This window comes from Cetorhinus maximus, unplaced genomic scaffold (assembly GCF_964194155.1).
Source record: "Cetorhinus maximus unplaced genomic scaffold, sCetMax3.hap1.1 HAP1_SCAFFOLD_2485, whole genome shotgun sequence".
NCBI classification, from domain to species: domain Eukaryota; kingdom Metazoa; phylum Chordata; class Chondrichthyes; order Lamniformes; family Cetorhinidae; genus Cetorhinus; species Cetorhinus maximus.
Window position 1 is genome coordinate 5,001 of NW_027598423.1, and position 25,000 is coordinate 30,000.

The 25,000-nt window shown below is 42.0% G+C and overlaps 1 protein-coding gene across 1 annotated transcript in view; it reads left to right on the forward strand.

The window, feature by feature from the left end:
- Window positions 1–1,314: 1,314 nt before the first annotated feature.
- LOC144677371 (myocardin-like) overlaps window positions 1,315–25,000 on the forward strand; it is a gene marked incomplete at both ends in the record, with an annotated part of 37,501 nt that continues 13,815 nt past the window's right edge. Inside the window, 3 exons of the mRNA XM_078537507.1 lie at window positions 1,315–1,370; window positions 21,590–21,665; window positions 22,716–22,865. Of these exons, the coding sequence (XP_078393633.1) occupies window positions 1,315–1,370; window positions 21,590–21,665; window positions 22,716–22,865 (282 nt within the window). The remainder of the gene's footprint in view (window positions 1,371–21,589; window positions 21,666–22,715; window positions 22,866–25,000) is intronic.

The window sequence follows — 25,000 nt, forward strand, 5'->3', positions numbered from 1 at the left end:
GCTGGGCCCGGCCGGAGTCGCCCACATCCCTGTGAATGAATTTTAAAAGTTTGGCAGTGAGAAATTTTCCATCCAACATAGAGCGTGGTCATATCTGACAGTGCAGCACTCCCTCAGTACTGGCACCGGGGGGAGTGTCGGCCTGGATTATGGAGCTCCATGGAATTCCACCATTGAGTCTGAGTTCCTTCTGTTCTCTCCACAGTTCTCCAGTTAAGGCTACAACACCGTAGGACTCGGGAGCAGCTCGCTGAGCAGGGAATCATGCCACGTGAGAAACCAGGTTTAACATAGGGAGGGGTGGGGGAAGCATACACTTCACTGATTGGCAGCAAATTCACGCGGAGACATTCTCCTCCCAAACACTCCCGGGACAGGTACAGCACGTGGTTAGAAACAGAGTAAAACGCCCTCTACACCGTCCCCATCAAACACTCCCAGGACAGGTACAGCACGGGGTTAGATACAGAGTAAAGCTCCCTCTACACCGTCCCCATCAAACACTCCCAGGACAGGTACAGCATGGGGTTAGATACAGAGTAAAGCTCCCTCTACACCGTCCCCATCAAACACTCCCAGGACAGGTACAGCACGGGGTTAGATACAGAGTAAAGCTCCCTCTACACTGTCCCCATCAAACACTCCCCAGGACGGGTACAGCACGGGGTTAGATACAGAGTAAAGCTCCCTCCACACTGTCCCCATCAAACACTCCCAGGACAGGTACAGCACGGGGTTAGATACAGAGTAAATCTCCCTCTACACTGTCCCCATCAAACACTCCCAGGACAGGTACAGCACGGGGTTAGATACAGGGTAAATCTCCCTCTACACTGTCCCCATCAAACACTCCCAGGACAGGTACAGCACGGGGTTAGATACAGAGTAAATCTCCCTCTACACTGTCTCCATCAAACACTCCCAGGACAGGTACAGCACGGGGTTAGATACAGAGTAAATCTCCCTCTACACTGTCCCCATCAAATACTCCCAGGACAGGTACAGCACGGGGTTAGATACAGAGTAAATCTCCCTCTATACTGTCCCCATCAAACACTCCCCAGGACAGGTACAGCACGGGGTTAGATACAGAGTAAATCTCCCTCTACACTGTCCCCATCAAACACTCCAAGGACAGGTACAGCACGGGGTTAGATACAGAGTAAAGCACCCTCTACACTGTCCCCATCAAACACTCCCAGGACAGGTACAGCACGGGGTCAGATACAGGGTAAAGCTCCCTCTACACTGCCCGGACATGGACATGCCCGTGTCCGATGCTGGTTTAATCTCTGTGCTTTTGCCCCCTGACAGCTCTGAAGAGCCCCTCACATTTCTATGGTCAGCCGCGTGGCCTGGATGAAGTGAAGGTGAGTCATTGGGTTTTCTTGCCGAGGGAGGGACCGGGTGGGTGTGACTGGAAAGCTTGAACCATGTGGAGAGGGCGGAATTGGGCAGAACTTTCCTCCCGCCCTTTGTACTGTCCCGTCGATCGAAGCACTGAGCTTTCTCTAGCACCTGTCGTCTCCCTCCTCCTCCTCCCCCTCCCCCCGCTAGAATCCTGCCCTGCAGTACGTCAGCGCCCCCCAGCATTCAGCGGGGGAGTTTTCGTGAAGCGTCCTCACTGTTACGATGCTGGAAGCATTGCAGACCATTGGTGCACAGCAGGATCCCACCAGCAGCCATGACCCGGGTCACCTGCCCATCTTAGAGAGGCTGGCGGAGGGATAAATGGCGGTGCTCCCACTGCACCGGCCAGATTTGCCACCGCACCCCACCCCCCCCCCCACCCCACCCCACTTCCTGGACACTCTTCCAACCGCGGCCGTGTGGTCCTTAAAACCCACCCGAGAGAGCAGGTGAGAAATGTAATAACACCTCACAGAATCAAAATCACAGAATCAGAATCAGAATCACAGAATCAAAATCACAATATCACAGAATTAGAATTACAGAATCGCAATTACAGAATCAGAATCACAGAATCACAGAATCAGAATCACAGAATCAGAATCACAATTACAGAATCACAGAATCACATAATCAGAATCACAGAAGCACAGAATCAGAATCACAGAGTCAGAATCACAGAATCACAGGATCAGAATCACAAAATCAGAATCACAGGATCTGAACCACAGAATCACAGAATCAGGATCTCAGAATCAGGATCACAGGATCAGAATCACAGAATCAGAATCACAGAATCAGAATCACAAAATCAAAATCACAGAATCAGAATCACAGAATCATTGAATCAGAATCACAGAATCAGGATCACAGGATCAGAATCACAGGATCAGAATCACAGGATCAGAATCACAGAATCACAGAATCAGAATCACAAAATCAGGATCACAGGATCAGATTCACAGAGTCAGAATCACAGGATCAGAATTACAGAATCAGAATCACAGAATCAGAATCACAGAATCATAATCACAGAATCATGGATTCAGAATCACAGAATCAGAATAACAGAATAAGAAAAACAGAATCAGAACCACAGAATCACAGAATCAGGATCTCAGAATCAGGATCACAGGATCAGAATCACAGAATCAGAATCACAAAATCAAAATCACAGAATCAGAATCACAGAATCATTGAATCAGAATCACAGAATCAGGATCACAGGATCAGAATCACAGGATCAGAATCACAGGAAGAGAATCACAGACTCAGAATCAGAATCGCAGAATCAGAATCACAAAATCAGGATCACAGGATCAGATTCACAGAGTCAGAATCACAGAATCAGAATCACAGAATCAGAATCACAAAATCAGGATCACAGGATCAGATTCACAGAGTCAGAATCACAGGATCAGAATTACAGGATCAGAATCACAGAATCAGAATCACAGAATCATAATCACAGAATCACGGATTCAGAATCACAGAATCAGAATAACAGAATAAGAAAAACAGAATCAGAGCCACAGAATCACAGAATCAGAATCACAAAATCAGGATCACAGGATCAGAATCACAGAATCAGTATCACAGGATCAAAATCACAGAATCAGAATCACAAAATCAAAATCACAGAATCACAGAATCAGAATCACAGAATCGCTGAATCAGAGGATCAGGATCACAGGATCAGAATCACAGAATCAGAATCACAGCATCAGAATCACAGAATCAGAATAACAGAATAAGAAAAACAGAATCAGAACCACAGAATCAGAATCACAGAATCAGAATCACAGAATCGGGATCACAGAATCAGAATCACAGAATCAGAATAACAGAATAAGAAAAACAGAATCAGAACCACAGAATCAGAATCACAGAATCAGAATCACAGAATCAGAATCACAGAATCAGAATCACAGAATCAGGATCACAGGATCAGAATCACGGAATCAGAATCACAGAATCAGAATCACAGGATTAGAATCACATAATCAGAATGACAGAATCAGATTCACAGAATTAGAATTGCAGAATCAGAATCACAGAATCACAGAATCAGAATCACAGAATCAGAATCACAGGATTAGAATCACAGAATCAGAATCACGGAATCAGAATCACAGAATCAGAATCACAGAATAAGAATTACAGAATCTGAATCACAGGATTAGAATCACAGAATCTGAATCACAGAATCACAGCATCAGAATTACAGGATCAGGATCACAGAATCAGAATCATGGAATCAGAACCACAGAATCAGAGTCACAGAATCAGAAACTCAGGATTAAAATCACTGAATCAGAATCACAGAAAGAGAATCACAGAAGCAGAATCACAGAAAGAGAATCAAAGAATCAGAATAACAGAATCACAGAATCAGAATCACAGAACAGAATAACAGAATAAGAATCACAGAATCAGAATCACAGAATCAGAGAATCGGAATCACAGGATCAAAGAATCAGAATCACAAAACAGAATCACAGAATCAGAATAACAGAATCAGAGTCACAGAATCAGTATCACAGAATCAGTATCACAGAATCAGTATCACAGAATCAGTATCACAGAATCAGAATCACAGATTCACATGATCAGAATCACAGAATCAGAATCACAGAATGAGAATCACAGGATTAGAATCACATAATCAGAATGACAGAATCAGATTCACAGAATTATAATTGCAGAATCAGAATCACAGGATTAGAATCACAGAATCACAGAATCAGAATCACGGAATCAGAATCACAGAATCAGAATCACAGAATAAGAATTACAGAATCAGAATCACAGGATTAGAATCACAGAATCACAGAATCAGAATCACGGAATCAGAATCACAGAATCAGAATCACAGAATAAGAATTACAGAATCAGAACCACAGGATTAGAATCACAGAATCAGAATCACAGAATCTGAATCACAGAATCACAGCATCAGAATTACAGGATCAGGATCACAGAATCAGAATCATGGAATCAGAACCACAGAATCAGAGTCACAGAATCAGAAACCCAGGATTAAAATCACAGAATCAGAATCACAGAAAGAGAATCACAGAAGCAGAATCACAGAAAGAGAATCACAGAATCAGAATCACAGAATAAGAATCACAGAATCAGAATCACAGAATCAGAATCACTGAATCAGAATCACTGAATCAGAATCACTGAATCAGAATCACAGAATCAGAATCACAGAATCAGAATCACAGAATCAGAATCAGAGAGTCATAGAATCAGAATCACAGAATCAGAATCACAGAATCAGAGAATCGGAATCACAGGATCAAAGAATCAGAATCACAAAACAGAATCACAGAATCAGAATAACAGAATCAGAGTCACAGAATCACAGATTCACATGATCAGAATCACAGAATCAGAATCACAGAATGAGAATCACAGGATTAGAATCACATAATCAGAATGACAGAATCAGATTCACAGAATTATAATTGCAGAATCAGAATCACAGAATCAGAATCACAGGATTAGAATCACGGAATCACAGAATCAGAATCACGGAATCATATTCACAGAATCAGAATCACAGAATCAGAATCACAGAATCAGAATCACAGGATTAGAATCATAGAATCAGAATCACAGAATCTGAATCACAGAATCACAGCATCAGAATTACAGGATCAGGATCACAGAATCAGAATCATGGAATCAGAACCACAGAATCAGAATCACAGAATCAGAAACTCAGGATTAAAATCACAGAATCAGAATCAAAGAAGCAGAATCACAGAAAGAGAATCAAAGAATCAGAATAACAGAATCACAGAATCAGAATCACAGAATCAGAATCACAGAATCAGAATCACTGAATCAGTATCACAGAATCAGAATCACAGATTCACATGATCAGAATCACAGAATCAGAATCACAGAATCAGAATCACAGGATTAGAATCACATAATCAGAATGACAGAATCAGATTCACAGAATTAGAATTGCAGAATCAGAATCACAGAATCAGAATCACAGAATCAGAATCACAGAATCAGAATCACAGAATCACAGCATCAGAATTACAGGATCAGGATCACAGAATCAGAATCATGGAATCACAGAATCAGAATCACAGAATCAGAATCACAGAATCAGAATCACAGAATCAGAATCACAGGATCAGAATCACAGGATCAGAATCACAGAATCAGAATCACAGGATCAGAATCACAGGGTCACAGAATCAGAATCACAGAATCACGGATTCAGAATCACAGAATCAGAATCACAGAATCAGAATCACAGGATTAGAATCACAGAATCTTAATCACGGAATCAGAATCACAGAATAAGAATCACAGAATCAGAATCACAGGATTAGAATCACAGAATCACAGAATCAGAATTTCAGTATCAGAATAACAGAATAAGAATCACAGAATCAGAACCACAGGATTAGAATCACAGAATCACAGAATCAGAATCACAGAGTCATAGTATCAGAATCACAGAATCAGAATCACGGAATCACAGAAATAGAATTACAGTATCAGAATAACAGAATAAGAATCACAGAATCGGAACCACGGGATTAGAATCACAGAATCACAGAATCAGAATCACAGAGTCATAGAATCAGAATCACAGAATCAGAGAATCGGAATCACAGGATCAAAGAATCAGAATCACAGAATCAGAATCACAGGATTAGAATCACAGAATTACAGAATCAGAATCACGGAATCAGATTCACAGAATCAGAATCACAGAATCAGAATCACAGGATTAGAATCACAGAATCAGAATCACAGTATATGAATCACAGAATCACAGCATCAGAATTAAAGGATCAGGATCACAGAATCAGAATCATGGAATCAGAACCACAGAATCAGAATCACAGAATCAGAAACTCAGGATTAAAATCACAGAATCAGAATCACAGAAGCAGAATCACAGAAAGAGAATCAAAGAATCAGAATAACAGAATCACAGAATCAGAATCACTGAATCAGAATCACAGAATCACAGAATCAGTATCACAGAATCAGTATCTCAGAATCACAGAATCAGAATCACAGAATCAGAATCACAGGATTAGAATCACATAATCAGAATGACAGAATCAGATTCACAGAATTAGAATTTCAGAATCAGAATCACAGAATCAGAATCACAGAATCAGAATCACAGGATTAGAATCACAGAATCAGAATCACGGAATCAGAATCACAGAATCAGAATCACAGAATAAGAATTACAGAATCAGAATCACAGGATTAGAATCACAGAATCAGAATCTCAGAATCTGAATCACAGAATCACAGCATCAGAATTACAGGATCAGGATCACAGAATCAGAATCATGGAATCACAGAATCAGAATCACAGAATCAGAATCACAGGATCAGAATCACAGGATCAGAATCACAGGATCAGAATCACAGGATCAGAATCACAGGGTCACAGAATCAGAATCACAGAATCACGGATTCAGAATCACAGAATCAGAATCACAGAATCAGAATCACAGGATTAGAATCACAGAATCTTAATCACGCAATCAGAATCACAGAATCAGAATCACAGAATCAGAATCACAGAATCACAGAATCAGAATTTCAGTATCAGAATAACAGAATCAGAATCACAGAATCAGAACCACAGGATTAGAATCACAGAATCACAGAATCAGAATCACAGAGTCATAGTATCAGAATCACAGAATCAGAATCACGGAATCACAGAATCAGAATCACAGAATCAGAATAACAGAATAAGAATCACAGAATCGGAACCATGGGATTAGAATCACAGAATCACAGAATCAGAATCTCAGAATCTGAATCACAGAATCACAGCATCAGAATTACAGGATCAGGATCACAGAATCAGAATCATGGAATCACAGAATCAGAATCACAGAATCAGAATCACAGAATCAGAATCACAGAATCAGAATCACAGGATCATAATCACAGGATCAGAATCACAGGATCAGAATCACAGAATCAGAATCACAGGATCAGAATCACAGGGTCACAGAATCAGAATCACAGAATCACGGATTCAGAATCACAGAATCAGAATCACAGAATCAGAATCACAGAATCAGAATCACAGGATTAGAATCACAGAATCTTAATCACGCAATCAGAATCACAGAATCAGAATCACAGGATTAGAATCACAGAATCAGAATTTCAGTATCAGAATAACAGAATCAGAATCACAGAATCAGAACCACAGGATTAGAATCACAGAATCACAGAATCAGAATCACAGAGTCATAGTATCAGAATCACAGAATCAGAATCACGGAATCACAGAATCAGAATTACAGTATCAGAATAACAGAATAAGAATCACAGAATCGGAACCACGGGATTAGAATCACAGAATCACAGAATCAGAATCACAGAGTCATAGAATCAGAATCACAGAATCAGAGAATCGGAATCACAGGATCAAAGAATCAGAATCACAGAATCAGAATCACAGAATCAGAATCACAGAATCAGAGTCACAGAATCAGAGTTATAGAATCAGTATCACAGAATCAGTATCACAGAATCAGAATCACAGGATCAGAATCACAGAATCAGAATCACAGAATCAGTATCACAGAATCAGTATCACAGAATCAGTATCACAGAATCACAGAATCAGAGAATCGGAATCACAGAACCAAAGAATCAGAATAACAGAATCACAGAATCAGAATCACAGAATCAGAATCACTGAATCAGAATCACAGAATCACAGAATCAGTATCACAGAATCAGTATCACAGAATCAGAATCACAGATTCACATGATCAGAATCACAGAATCAGAATCACAGGATTAGAATCACATAATCAGAATGACAGAATCAGATTCACAGAATTAGAATTTCAGAATCAGAATCACAGAATCAGAATCACAGAATCAGAATCACAGGATTAGAATCACAGGATTAGAATCACAGAATCAGAATCACGGAATCAGAATCACGGAATCAGAATCACAGAATCAGAATCACAGAATAAGAATTACAGAATCAGAATCACAGGATTAGAATCACAGAATCAGAATCTCAGAATCTGAATCACAGAATCACAGCATCAGAATTACAGGATCAGGATCACAGAATCAGAATCATGGAATCACAGAATCAGAATCACAGAATCAGAATCACAGGATCAGAATCACAGGATCAGAATCACAGGATCAGAATCACAGGATCAGAATCACAGGGTCACAGAATCAGAATCACAGAATCACGGATTCAGAATCACAGAATCAGAATCACAGAATCAGAATCACAGGATTAGAATCACAGAATCTTAATCACGCAATCAGAATCACAGAATCAGAATCACAGAATCAGAATCACAGGATTAGAATCACAGAATCACAGAATCAGAATTTCAGTATCAGAATAACAGAATCAGAATCACAGAATCAGAACCACAGGATTAGAATCACAGAATCACAGAATCAGAATCACAGAGTCATAGTATCAGAATCACAGAATCAGAATCACGGAATCACAGAATCAGAATCACAGAATCAGAATAACAGAATAAGAATCACAGAATCGGAACCACGGGATTAGAATCACAGAATCACAGAATCAGAATCTCAGAATCTGAATCACAGAATCACAGCATCAGAATTACAGGATCAGGATCACAGAATCAGAATCATGGAATCACAGAATCAGAATCACAGAATCAGAATCACAGAATCAGAATCACAGAATCAGTATCACAGAATCAGAATCACAGGATCAGAATCACAGGATCAGAATCACAGAATCAGAATCACAGAATCAGAATCACAGGGTCACAGAATCAGAATCACAGAATCACGGATTCAGAATCACAGAATCAGAATCACAGAATCAGAATCACAGGATTAGAATCACAGAATCTTAATCACGCAATCAGAATCACAGAATCAGAATCACAGGATTAGAATCACAGAATCAGAATTTCAGTATCAGAATAACTGAATCAGAATCACAGAATCAGAATCACAGGATTAGAATCACAGAATCACAGAATCAGAATCACAGAGTCATAGTATCAGAATCACAGAATCAGAATCACGGAATCACAGAATCAGAATTACAGTATCAGAATAACAGAATAAGAATCACAGAATCGGAACCACGGGATTAGAATCACAGAATCACAGAATCAGAATCACAGAGTCATAGAATCAGAATCACAGAATCAGAGAATCGGAATCACAGGATCAAAGAATCAGAATCACAGAATCAGAATCACAGAATCAGAATCACAGAATCAGAATCACAGAATCAGAGTCACAGAATCAGAGTTATAGAATCAGTATCACAGAATCAGTATCACAGAATCAGAATCACAGAATCAGAATCACAGAATCAGAATCACAGAATCAGAATCACAGAATCAGTATCACAGAATCAGTATCACAGAATCACAGAATCAGAGAATTGGAATCACAGGATCAAAGAATCAGAATCACAGAATCAGAATAACAGAATCAGAATCACAGAATCAGAATCACAGAACCAGGATCACAAAATCAGAATCACAGGATCAGAATCACAGAATCAGAATCACAGGATCAGAATCACAGAATCAGAGAATCGGAATCACAGGATCAAAGAATCAGAATCACAGAATCAGAATCACAGAATCAGAGTCACAGAATCAGAGTTATAGAATCAGTATCACAGAATCAGTATCACAGAATCAGAATCACAGGATCAGAATCACAGAATCAGAATCACAGAATCAGAATCACAGAATCAGTATCACAGAATCAGTATCACAGAATCACAGAATCAGAGAATTGGAATCACAGGATCAAAGAATCAGAATCACAGAATCAGAATAACAGAATCAGAATCACAGAATCAGAATCACAGAACCAGGATCACAAAATCAGAATCACAGGATCAGAATCACAGAATCAGAATCACAGGATCAGAATCACAGAATCAGAATCACAGAATCAGAATCACAGAATCAGTATCACAGAATCAGTATCACAGAATCACAGAATCAGAATCACAGGATTAGAATCACAGAATCAGAATGACAGAATCAGAGAATCGGAATCACAGGATCAAAGAATCAGAATCATAATCACAGAATCAGAATAACAGAATCAGAGTCACAGAATCAGTATCACAGAATCAGAATCACAGATTCACATGATCAGAATCACAGAAACAGAATCACAGAATCAGAATCACAGGATTAGAATCACATAATCAGCATGACAGAATGAGATTCACAGAATTAGAATTGCAGGATCAGAATCACAGAATCACAGAATCAGAATCACAGAATCAGAATCACAGGATTAGAATCACATAATCAGCATGACAGAATGAGACTCACAGAATTAGAATTGCAGGATCAGAATCACAGAATCACAGAATCAGAATCACAGAATCAGAATCACAGGATTAGAATCACAGAATCACAGAATCAGAATCACGGAATCAGAATCACAGAATCAGAATCACAGAATAAGAATTACAGAATCTGAATCACAGGATTAGAATCACAGAATCTGAATCACAGAATCACAGCATCAGAATTACAGGATCAGGATCACAGAATCAGAATCATGGAATCAGAAACTCAGGATTAAAATCACAGAATCAGAATCACAGAAAGAGAATCACAGAATCAGAATCACAAAATCAGAACCACTGAATCAGAATCACAGGATTAGAATCACAGAATCAGAATCACAGAAAGAGAATCACAGAATCAGAATCACAGAATCAGAATCACAAAATCAGAATCCCTGAATCAGAATCACAGGATTAGAATCACAGAATCACAGAATCAGAACCACAGAATCAGAATCACAGAATCAGAAACTCAGGATTAAAATCACAGAATCAGAATCACAGAAAGAGAATCACAGAATCAGAATCACAGAATCAGAATTACAAAATCAGAATCACTGAATCAGAATCACAGGATTAGAATCACAGAATCAGAATCACAGAAAGAGAATCACAGAATCAGAATCACAGACTCAGAATAACAGAATCATAATCACAGAATCAGAGAATAGGAATCACAGAATCAGAAACACAGAATCAGAGTCACAGAATCAGAATCACAGAATCAGAATCACAGAATCACGGAATCAGACTCACAGAATCAGAATCACAGAATCAGAATCACAGGATTAGAATCACAGAATCACAGAATCAGAATCACAGAGTCATAGTATCAGAATCACAGAATCAGAATCACGGAATCACAGAATCAGAATTACAGTATCAGAATAACAGAATAAGAATCACAGAATCGGAACCACGGGATTAGAATCACAGAATCACAGAATCAGAATCACAGAGTCATAGAATCAGAATCACAGAATCAGAGAATCGGAATCACAGGATCAAAGAATCAGAATCACAGAATCAGAATCACAGAATCAGAATCACAGAATCAGAATCACAGAATCAGAGTCACAGAATCAGAGTTATAGAATCAGTATCACAGAATCAGTATCACAGAATCAGAATCACAGGATCAGAATCACAGAATCAGAATCACAGAATCAGAATCACAGAATCAGTATCACAGAATCAGTATCACAGAATCACAGAATCAGAGAATTGGAATCACAGGATCAAAGAATCAGAATCACAGAATCAGAATAACAGAATCAGAATCACAGAATCAGAATCACAGAACCAGGATCACAAAATCAGAATCACAGGATCAGAATCACAGAATCAGAATCACAGGATCAGAATCACAGAATCAGAGAATCGGAATCACAGGATCAAAGAATCAGAATCACAGAATCAGAATCACAGAATCAGAATCACAGAATCAGAGTCACAGAATCAGAGTTATAGAATCAGTATCACAGAATCAGTATCACAGAATCAGAATCACAGGATCAGAATCACAGAATCAGAATCACAGAATCAGAATCACAGAATCAGTATCACAGAATCAGTATCACAGAATCACAGAATCAGAGAATTGGAATCACAGGATCAAAGAATCAGAATCACAGAATCAGAATAACAGAATCAGAATCACAGAATCAGAATCACAGAACCAGGATCACAAAATCAGAATCACAGGATCAGAATCACAGAATCAGAATCACAGGATCAGAATCACAGAATCAGAATCACAGAATCAGAATCACAGAATCAGTATCACAGAATCAGTATCACAGAATCACAGAATCAGAATCACAGGATTAGAATCACAGAATCAGAATGACAGAATCAGAGAATCGGAATCACAGGATCAAAGAATCAGAATCATAATCACAGAATCAGAATAACAGAATCAGAGTCACAGAATCAGTATCACAGAATCAGAATCACAGATTCACATGATCAGAATCACAGAAACAGAATCACAGAATCAGAATCACAGGATTAGAATCACATAATCAGCATGACAGAATGAGATTCACAGAATTAGAATTGCAGGATCAGAATCACAGAATCACAGAATCAGAATCACAGAATCAGAATCACAGGATTAGAATCACAGAATCACAGAATCAGAATCACGGAATCAGAATCACAGAATCAGAATCACAGAATAAGAATTACATAATCTGAATCACAGGATTAGAATCACAGAATCTGAATCACAGAATCTGAATCACAGAATCACAGCATCAGAATTACAGGATCAGGATCACAGAATCAGAATCATGGAATCAGAAACTCAGGATTAAAATCACAGAATCAGAATCACAGAAAGAGAATCACAGAATCAGAATCACAAAATCAGAACCACTGAATCAGAATCACAGGATTAGAATCACAGAATCAGAATCACAGAAAGAGAATCACAGAATCAGAATCACAGAATCAGAATCACAAAATCAGAATCCCTGAATCAGAATCACAGGATTAGAATCACAGAATCACAGAATCAGAACCACAGAATCAGAATCACAGAATCAGAAACTCAGGATTAAAATCACAGAATCAGAATCACAGAAAGAGAATCACAGAATCAGAATCACAGAATCAGAATTACAAAATCAGAATCACTGAATCAGAATCACAGGATTAGAATCACAGAATCAGAATCACAGAAAGAGAATCACAGAATCAGAATCACAGACTCAGAATAACAGAATCATAATCACAGAATCAGAGAATAGGAATCACAGAATCAGAAACACAGAATCAGAGTCACAGAATCAGAATCACAGAATCAGAATCACAGAATCACGGAATCAGACTCACAGAATCAGAATCACAGAATCAGAATCACAGGATTAGAATCACAGAATCACAGAATCAGAATCACGGAATCAGAATCACAGAATAAGAATCACAGAATCAGAATCACAGAATTAGACTCACAGAATCAGAATCACAGAATCAGAATCACAGAGTCATAGAATCAGAATCACAGACTCCGAATCACAGAATTAGAATCACAGAATCACAGGATCAGAATCACAGCATCAGAATCACAGCATCAGAATCACAGAATCAGAATCACGGAATCAGAATCACAAAATCAGAATCACAGAATCAGAATCACAGAATCAGAATCACAGAATCAGAATCACGGAATCAGAATCAGAATCACAGAATCACAGAATCAGAATCACAGAATCAGAATCACAGAATCAGAATCACAGGATCACAGAATCAGAATCACGTAATAAGAATCACAGAATAAAAATCACAGAATCAGAATCACAGGATTAGTCTCACAGAATCACAGAACCAGAATCACAGAATCAGAATCACAGAGTCATAGAATCAGAATCACAGACTCAGAATCACAGAATTAGAATCACAGAATCAGAATCACAGAATTGGAATCACAGAATCGGAATCACAGAATCAGAATCACAGGATTAGAGTCGCAGAATCAGAATCACAGAATCATGGAATCAGAATCACAGAATCAGAATCACAGAATCAGAACCACAGGATTAGAATCACAGAATCACATAATCATAATCACGGAATCAGAATCACAGAATAAGAATCACAGAATTAGAATCACAGAATCAGGATCACAGGATTAGGATCACAGAATCAGAATCACAGAATCAGATTCGCAGAATCAGAATCACGGAATCAGGATCACAGAATCAAAATCACAGAATCAGAATCACAGAATCAGAATCGCAGAATCAGAATCACAGAATCACGGAATCAGAATCACAGAATCAGATTCACAGGATTAGACTCACAGAATCATAGAATCAGAATCACGTAATCAGAATCACAGAATCAGAATCACAGGATTAGACTCACAGAATCATAGAATCAGAATCACCGAATCAGAATCGCAGAGTCATAGAATCAGAATCACAGACTCAGAATCACGGAATCAGAATCACGGAATCAGAATCACAGAATCAGAATCACAGAGTCATAGAATCAGAATCACAGAATCAGAATCACGGAATCAGAATCACAGAATCAGAATCACAGAATCAGAATCACAGAATCAGTGTCACAGAATCAGAATCACAGGATCACAGAATCAGAATCACGTAATCAGAATCACAGAATAAGAATCACAGAATCAGAATCACAGGATTAGACTCACAGATTTACAGAATCAGAATCACAGAATCAGAATCACAGGATTAGAATCACAGAATCAGAATCACGGAATCAGAATCACGGAATCAGAATCACAGAATAAGAATCACAGAGTCATAGAATCAGAATTACAGACTCAGAATCACAGAATTAGAATCACACAATCACAGGATCAGAATCACAGGATCAGAATCACAGAATCAGAATCACGGAATCAGAATCACAGAATCAGAATCACAAAATCAGAATCACAGGATTAGAATCACAGAATCAGAATCACAGAATCAGAATCACAGAATAAGTGTCACAGAATCAGAATCACAGGATCACAGAATCAGAATCACGTAATCAGAATCACAGAATAAGAATCACAGAATCAGAATCACAGGATTAGACTCACAGATTTACAGAATCAGAATCACAGAATCAGAATCACAGAGTCATAGAATCAGAATCACAGACTCAGAATCACAGAATTAGAATCACAGAATCAGAATCACAGGATTAGAATCACAGAATCAGAATCACAGAATCAGAATCGCAGAATAAGAATCACAGAATCACGGAATCTGAATCACAGAATCAGAATCACAGAATCAGAATCACAGGATTAGAGTCGCAGAATTAGAATCACAAAATCATGGAATCAGAATCACAGAATCAGAATCACAGAATCAGAATCACAGGATTATAATCACAGAATCACAGAATCATAATCACGGAATCAGAATCACAGAATAAGAATCACAGAATCAGAATCACAGAATCAGAATCACAGAATCAGAATCACAGAGTCACGGAATCAGAATCACAGAATCAGAATCACAGAATCAGAATCACAGAATCAGAATCACAGAATCAGAATCACAGAATAAGAATCACAGAATCAGAATCACAGGATTAGACTCACAGAATCACAGAATCAGAATCACAGAATCATGATCACAGGATTAGGATCACAGAAGCAGAATCACAGAATCAGAATCACAGAATCAGATTCGCAGAATCAGAATCACAGAATCAGAATCACAGAATCACGGAATCAGAATCACAGAATCAGAATCACAGAATCAGAATCACAGAATCAGAATCACAGAGTCGTAGAATCAGAATCACAGACTCTGAATCACAGAATTAGAATTACAGAATCAGAATCACAGGATCGGAATCACAGGATCAGAATCGCAGAATCAGAATCACAGAATCACGGAATCAGAATCACGTAATCAGAATCACAGAATCATAATCACAGGATTAGAATCACAGAATCACAGAATCAGAATCACAGACTCAGAATCACAGAATTAGAATCACAGAATCACAGAATCAGAATCACAGGATCAGAATCACAGAATCAGAATCACAGAATCAGAATCACAAAATCAGAATCACAGAATCAGAATCACAGGATTAGAATCACAGAATCACAGAATCAGAATCAAAGAATCAGAGAATTGGAATCACAGGATCACAGAATCGGAATCACAGAATCAGAATCACAGAATCAGTCACATAAGAATCACAGAATGAGAATCACAGAATCAGAGTCACAGAATCAGAATCACAGAATCAGAATCACAGCATCAGAATCACAGAATCAGAATCACAAAATCAGAATCACAAAATTAGAAACACAAAATCAGAATCACGGGATTGGTATCACAGAATCAGAATCACAGAATCACAGAATCAGAATCACAGGATTAGAATCACAGAATCAGAATCACGGAATCAGAATCACAGAATCATAATCACAAAATCATAATCACAAAATCAGAATCGCGGGATTAGAATCACAGAATCAGATTCACAGAATCAGAATCACAGAATCAGAATCACAAAATCAGAATCACGGGATTAGAATCACGGGATTAGAATCACGGGATTAGAATCACAGAATCAGAATCACAGAATCACAGAATCAGAATCACAGAATCAGAATCACAGAATCAGAATCACAGGATTAGACTCACAGAATCAGAATCACAGAATCAGAATCACAGAATCAGTCACATAATAAGAATCACAGAATGAGAATCACAGAATCAGAGTCACAGAATTAGAATATCAGAATCACAGAATCAGTATCACAGAATCAGAATCACAGCATCAGAATCACAGAATCAGAATCACAAAATCAGAATCACGGGATTAGAATCACGGGATTAGAATCACAGAATCAGATTCACAGAATCAGAATCACAGAATCAGAATCACAGAATCAGAATCACAGAATCAGAATCACAGAATCAGAATCACAGAATCAGAATCACAGAATCAGAATCACAGAATTAGAATCACAGAATCACAGGATGAGAATCACAGGATCAGAATCACAGAATCAGAATCACAGAATCAGAATCACAGAATGAGAATCACGGAATGAGAACCACAGAATCAGAATCACAGAATCAGAATCACAGGATAAGAACCACAGAATCAGAATCACGGAATCAGAATCACGGAATCCGAACCACAGAATCAGAATCACAGAATCAGAATCACAGAATCACAGAATCAGAATCACAAAATCAGAATCACAAAATCAGAATCACAAAATCAGAATCACAGGATTAGAATCACAGAATCGCAGAATCAGAATCACAGAATCAGAATCACAGAATCAGAGTCACGGAATGAGAATCACAGAATCAGAGTCACAGAATCAGAATATCAGAATCACAGAATCAGTATCACAGAATCAGAATCACAGAATCAGAATCACAAAATCAGAATCACGGGATTAGAATCACGGGATTAGAATCACAGAATCAGAATCACAGAATCAGAATCACAGAGTCATAGAATCAGAATCACAGACTCCGAATCACAGAATTAGAATCACAGAATGACAGGATGAGAATCACAGGATCAGAATCACAGAATCAGAATCACAGAATGAGAATCACGGAATCAGAACCACAGAGTCAGAATCACAGAATCAGAATCACAGAATCACAGAATCAGAATCACAAAATCAGAATCACAAAATCAGAATCACAGGAATAGAATCACAGAATCACAGAATCAGAATCACAGAATCAGAGAATTGGAATCACAGGATCACAGAATCAGAATCACAGAATCAGAATCACGGAATCAGAGTCACGGAATCAGAGTCACGGAATCGGAATATCAGAATCACAGAATCAGTATCACAGAATCAGAATCACAGAATCAGAATCACAGAATCAGAATCACAGAATCAGAATCACAAAATCAGAATCACAGAATCAGAATCACAGAATCAGAATCACAGAATTAGTATCACCGGATCAGAAGCACAGATTCACAGAGTCAGAATCACGGAATCAGAATCACAGAATCCGAATCACAGAATCAGAATCCCAGGATTAGAATCACAGAATCACAATAATAGAATCACAATCACAGAATCACAGAATCACAATCACAGAATCACAATCACAGAATCACAATCACAGAATCACAATCACAGAATCAGAGAATTGGAATAACAGGATCACAGAATCAGAATCACAGAATCGGAATCACAATCACAGAATCAGAATCATAGGATCAGAATCACAGAATCAGAATCACAGAATCAGAATCACAATCACAGAATCAGAATCATAGGATCAGAATCACAGAATCAGAATCACAGAATCAGAGTCACAGAATCAGAATATCAGAATCACACAGTGCTAAGGAGGCCCTTTGGACCATCGAGTCTGCACCGACATGTGAGAAACACCTGACCTACCTCCCTAATCCCATTGACCAGCACTTGGCCCAAAAGCCTTGAATGTTTATGAGGTGCCAATTGCTCATCCAGGTACTTTTTAAAGAATGTGAGGCAACCTGCCTCCACCACACTCCCAGGCAGCGCATTCCAGACAGTCACCACCCTCTGGGTAAAAATGTTTTCCTCACATCCCCCCTAAACCTCTTGCCCTTCACCTTAAACTTATGTCCACTCGTGACTGACTCTTCAACTAAGGGGAACAGCTGTCTCTCTGCCTGCCTCTCTCTCTGTTCCTGCATCACTCTGTGTGTGTCTCTCTCTTTGACTCTCCCTGCCTCTATCCCTGTGTCTCTCTTTGTCTCTGTCACTCTCTGTCTCTGTCTCTCTCCTTCTCTGTCACTCTCTCTCTTTATCTCTGTCTCTCTCTCAGCCTGGGTCTCAGTCTCTTTCTCTCTCTCTGTCTCTCTCCCTGTCTCTCTCTCTGTCCCTCTGTCCCTCTCTCCCAGTGTCTTTCACTCTGTCTCTCTCTCTGTCTCTGTGTCTGTATCTCTCGCTATCTCTCTCTGTATCTCTGTCTCCTTGTCTCTCCCTCTGTCTGGGTCTCAGTCACTTTCTCCCTCTCTGTGTCTCTCTCTGTCTGTCTGTGTCTCTCTCTCTGTCTCTCTGTGTATCTCTCTGTGTCCCTGTCTCTCTATCTGTCTCTCTCTCTCTCTCTTTCTCTGTGTGTCTCTATCCCTCTGTCTCTCTCTGTCTCTCTTGTCTGTCTGTCTCTCTCTCTCTACGTCTGTCTCTCTCTCTCTCTCTCTCTCTGTCTCTCTCTGTCCGTCTGGGTCTCAGTCTCTTTTTCTCTCTCTGTGTCTCTCTATCTGTATCTCTGTGTCTCTGTCTCTCTATCTGCCTCTCTCTCTCTTTCTATGCGTGTCTCTATCTCTCTGTCTCTCTCTCTCTGTCTCTCTCTCTCTGTTTCTCTCTCTCTGTCTCTCTCTCTGTCTCTCTCTCTGTCTCTCTCTCTCTGTCTCTCTCTCTCTCTCTCTCTCTCTGTCTCTCTCTATGTCTCTCTCTCTTTGTCCCTCTCTGTCTCTCTCTCTCACTCTCCTTGTGTGTCTCTCTCTCTCTCTCTGTCTCTCTCTGTCTCTGTCTATCTCCCTCTGTCCCTCTCTCTGTCTCTCTCCGTATCTCTCTCCCTGTGTCTCTCTCTCTCTGTCTCTCTCTCTCCCTGTCTCTCTCTGTGAACCTCCCTGTGTCTCTCTCTGTCTCTCTCCGCCTCTCTCCCTGCCTCTCTTTCTCTGTCTGTCTCGCTCTCTGTCTCTCTCAGTCCATCTCTCTCTCTCTCTCTAGCTCTCTCTGTCTCTGTGCCTGACTCTGTCTCTCTTTCTTTCTCTCTCTCTCTCTGTGTCTGTCTCTATCTCTCCCCCTCACTGTGTGTTTGTCTCTGTCTCTATCCCTGTCTCTGTTTCTCTCTGTATCTCCCTCTCTCTCTGTCTCTCTCTCTGTCTCTCTCTCTCTCTCTCTCTCTCTGTCTCTCTCTCCCTGTCTCGCTCTCTCTCTCTGTCTCTCTCTCTGTCTCTCCGTATCTCTCTCTCTCTAGCTCCCTCTGTCTCTGTCTCTCTCTCTGTTTCTCTCTGTATCTCTCTCTCTCTCCGTCCGTCTCTCTCTGTCTCTCTCCATAACTCTCCCTCTCTAGCTCCCTCTGTCTCTGTCTCTCTCTCTCTCTGTAACTCTCTCCCTCAACCTGTCTGTCTCGCTCTCTGTCTCTCCTTCTCTCTCTCTGCCTCTGTCTCTCCCTTTCGCTATATGTCTCTCTCTCTCTCTCAGTCTCTCTGTCTCTCCCTCCCTGTCTCTCTGTGTCTCTCTTTGTGTTGGACTCACTGTCTCTATCACTGACTCTCTCCCCCTGTCTGTCTCTGTCTCCCTGCCTCTGTCTCTGTCTCTCTCTCTGTCTCCCTATCTCTCCTTCTCACTCTCTCTCTCTGTCTCTCTCTCTCTGTGTCTATCTCTCTCTCTCTGTCTCTCTCTCTCTCTGTCGGTCTCTCTCTCTCTCTCTCTTTGTCTCTCTCACATTCTCTCTCTCTTTGTCTGTCTCTGTCTTTCCCTCTTCTCTCACTTTCTGTCTCTCTCTCTCTCTATATCTCTCTACTCTCTGTCTCTGTGCCTCTCTCCGTCTCTCTCTGTACATAGGTCCCTCTCTCTCTCTGTCTCTCTGTATCTCTCTCTCTGTCTCTCTCTGTGTCTCTCACTCTCTGTCTGTCTCACTCTCTTTCTCTGTGTTTCTCTGTCCAATTCCCCTGAGCTTCAGGAGGGAGGGAGTCCCACAGTTTGGAGGCTGAGGGAGGGAGGGAGGGAGTCCCACAGTTTGGAGGCTGAGGGAGTGAGGGAGGGAGTCCCACAGTTTGGAGACTGAGGGAGGGAGGGAGTCCCACAGTTTGGAGACTGAGGGAGGGAGGTAGTCCCACAGTTTGGAGGCTGAGGGAGGGAGGGAGTCCACAGTTTGGAGGCTGAGGGAGGGAGGGAGTCCACAGTTTGGAGGCTGAGGGAGGGAGGGAGTCCCACAGTTTGGAGACAGAGGGAGGGAGGGAGTCCCACAGTTTGGAGACTGAGGGAGGGAGGGAGTCCCACAGTTTGGAGGCTGAGGGAGGGAGTGAGTCCCACAGTTTGGAGGCTGAGGGAGGGAGGGAGGGAGTCCCACAGTTTGGAGACTGAGGGAGGGAGGGAGTCCCACAGTTTGGATGCTGAGGGAGGGAGGGAGTCCCACAGTTTGGAGGCTGAGGGAGTGAGGGAGGGAGTCCCACAGTTTGGAGGCTGAGGGAGTGATGGAGGGAGTCCCACAGTTTGGAGGCTGAGGGAGTGAGGGAGGGAGTCCCACAGTTTGGAGGCTGAGGGAGAGGCCACAATGGGAATTAAAATGTTTCTTTGTCCCCCTTTCACAGACGGAAGATTTTACCAAACACAAGATGCAAACCAGGCCGCAACGCTCCAGAGTCGTGGAGATGGACATCTTACAGGGTAAGATCACACTCACAGGAACCCTGGGAGCGCGTTCGAGGGATCGCACCATACTCGAGAGACCCCTCCTTCACATACAGGCACCGGGGGGGAGTGTCGGCCTGGATTATGGAGCTCAAATCCTAGAGTATATACATCTCCCTCCGACAGTGCAGCACTCCCTCAGTACTGACCCTCCGACAGTGCGGCACTCCCTCAGTACTGACCCTCCGACAGTGCGGCACTCCCTCAGTACTGGCACCGGGGGGTATATATTTACCTGTCTTTTGAGACCATCTTCTTCCAGCTCACTGGCGATGTGAATGTGTGTGGATTGGGTTTGAGAGGGAGAGTGATTAAGATTCTCCGAGACTCACCCATCACCAAATCAGGATGTCCGATAGGGACTGGGAGAGTGGGGAGGGAAGCAGCAGGATTGGCAGAGTCTAGATGGGCTGTTCAGGGAGGAGCAGGCAAATAAATTGGGAGCAATTCCAATATCCCCATTTCCAAATCACTTTCACTGACCTACCCCTCCCTCCCTATCTCTGTAACCTCCTCCAGCCCCATACAATTCTCATCCTCCTGTTCAAATCCCTCCCTCACCCCCATTCTCCGTATCTAAGCCCGTGCTGTACCTGTCCTGGGAGTGTTTGATGGGGACGGTGTAGAGGGAGCTTTACTCTGTATCTAACCCTGTGCTGTACCTGTCCTGGGAGTGTTTGATGGGGACAGTGTAGAGGGAGCTTTACTCTGTATCTAACCCCGTGCTGTACCTGTCCTGGGAGTGTTTGATGGGGACAGTGTAGAGGGAGCTTTACTCTGTATCTAACCCCGTGCTGTACCTGTCCTGGGAGTGTTTGATGGGGACGGTGTAGAGGGAGCTTTACTCTGTATCTAACCCCGTGCTGTACCTGTCCTGGGAGTGTTTGATGGGGACAGTGTAGAGGGAGCTTTACTCTGTATCTAACCCCGTGCTGTACCTGTCCTGGGAGTGTTTGATGGGGACGGGTGTCGCTCTCTGGTCCTGCCCTCTGACCGCCCCGTATTTCTCCCCCTCTCCCTCTGCAGACGGAGCGTCGAGTCCCTCACGGACAGGCCTGAAGAGGCCCCGCTTGGCCGACGACCTGGGCGAGAAGATTCTTCACCGGCCGGGACCCCTCGAGCTGATGGAGAAGAACATCCTCCCCCTGGACTCCGGCCTCCAGCGGGCCTGCGACGGTAGGGCCAGCCTCGCCGGTCAGCCTGGGGCCCGGAGAGGCCCAGGCTTCATTCTCGGCCTAAGGGCCTGGGCCATAGCAACCCGACCGATAGGGGCGGGAGTGAGGCCATTCGGCCCCTTGAGCCTGCTAACTCAGCCTCGAATATATTCAACGCCCCGGCCCCCACTGCTCTCTTTGGGGGCGGAGGGGGAGAGAATTCCACAGACTGACCACCCTCGGAGAGAAGAAATTCCTCCTCGTCTCCGTCTTCAATGGGAGACCCCCTCATTCTGAAACTGTCTCTCCAGCCCCCCCTCGTTCTAGATTCCCCCACGAGGGGGGTAAACATCCCCTCAGCCTCCACCCTCCCCTCTCCCCCTCAGGATCTGATATGTTTCAATAAGATCACCTCACATTCTTCTAAACTCCAAGTGGTACAGGGCCCAACCTGCTCAACCTTTCCTCATCGGACAAACCCCACTTTGTCCCGGGAATAACCATCTCCACATTCTCTCCGTCTCTCTCTGTCTCTCTCTCTGTCTCTGTCTCTCTCTCTGTCTCTGTCTCTCTCTCTGTCTCTCTCTCTGTCTCTCTCTCTCTGTCTCTCTCTCTCTGTCTCTCTCTCTCTCCCTGTCTCTCTCTCTCTGTCTCTCTGTCTCTGTCTCTCTGTCTCTCTCTGTCTCTCTCTCTCCCTGTCTCTGTCTCTCTCTGTCTCTGTCTCTCTCTCTGTCTCTCTGTCTCTCTCTCTGTCTCTCTCTCTGTCTCTCTCTCTGTCTCTCTCTCTGTCTCTCTCTCTCTGTCTCTCTCTCTCTGTCTCTCTCTCTCTCCCTGTCTCTCTCTCTCTGTCTCTCTGTCTCTGTCTCTCTGTCTCTCTCTGTCTCTCTCTCTCCCTGTCTCTGTCTCTCTCTGTCTCTGTCTCTCTCTCTGTCTCTCTGTCTCTCTCTCTGTCTCTCTGTCTCTGTCTCTGTCTCTCTCTCTCTCTCCCTGTCTCTGTCTCTCTCTCTGTCTCTCTCTCTGTCTCTCTCTGTCTCTCTCTGTCTCTCTCTGTCTCTCTCTCTCTGTCTCTCTGTCTCTCTCTGTCTCTCTGTCTCTCTCTCTGTCTCTCTCTCTGTCTCTCTCTCTCTCTGTCTCTCTCTCTCTCTCAGTCTCTCTCTCAGCCTCTCTCTGTCTCTCTCTCTGTCTCTCTCTCCGCCTCTCTCTCTGTCTCTCTCTCTGTCTCTCTCTCTCTGTGTACTGACCCTTTCTCTCACTCTATTTCTCTCTCCCCATCTCTCCCCTTCTGTCTCTCCCTCTGTCCCTCTCTCACTGTATCTCTCTGCCTGTCTCTCTCTCTCTTTCTCTGTCTCTCTCTCTATCTATCTGGAGTGGAAAGGGACTTGGGAGTCCTAGTCCAGGATTCTCTTAAGGTTAACTTGCAGGTTGAGTCAGTAGTTAGGAAGGCAAATGCAATGTTGGCATTTATTTGGAGAGGACTAGAATATAAAAACAGGGATGTGCTGCTGAGGCTTTATAAGGCTCTGGTCAGACCACATTTAGAATATTGTGAGCAATTTTGGGCCCCGTATCTCAGGAAGGATGTGCTGGTCCTGGAGAGGGTCCAGGGGAGGTTCACGAGAACGATCCCAGGAATGAAAGGCTTAACATATGAGGAACGTTTGAGGACTCTGGGTCTATACTCGATGGAGTTTAGAAGGATGAGGGGGGGATCTGATTGAAACTTACAGAATACTGAAAGGCCTGGATAGAGTGGACGTGGGGAAGATGTTTCCATTAGTAGGAGAGACTAGGACCCGTGGGGCACAGCCTCAGAGTAAAGGGAAGACCTTTTAGAACAGAGATGAGGAGAAACTTCTTTAGCCAGAGAGTGGTGAATCTATGGAATTCATTGCCACAGAAGGCTGTGGAGGCCAGGTCATTGAGTGTATTTAAGACCGAGATAGATAGGTTCATGATTGGTGAGGGGATCAAAGGTGACAGGGAGAAGGCGGGAGAATGGGATTGAGAAACTCATCAGCCATGATTGAATGGCGGAGCAGACTCGATGGGCCGAATGGCCTAATTTCTGCTCCTCTGTCTTATGGTCTTGTAAGATCGCCTCTCATTCTTCTAAACTCCAATGGGTACAGGGCCCAAACTGCTCAACCTTTCCTCATT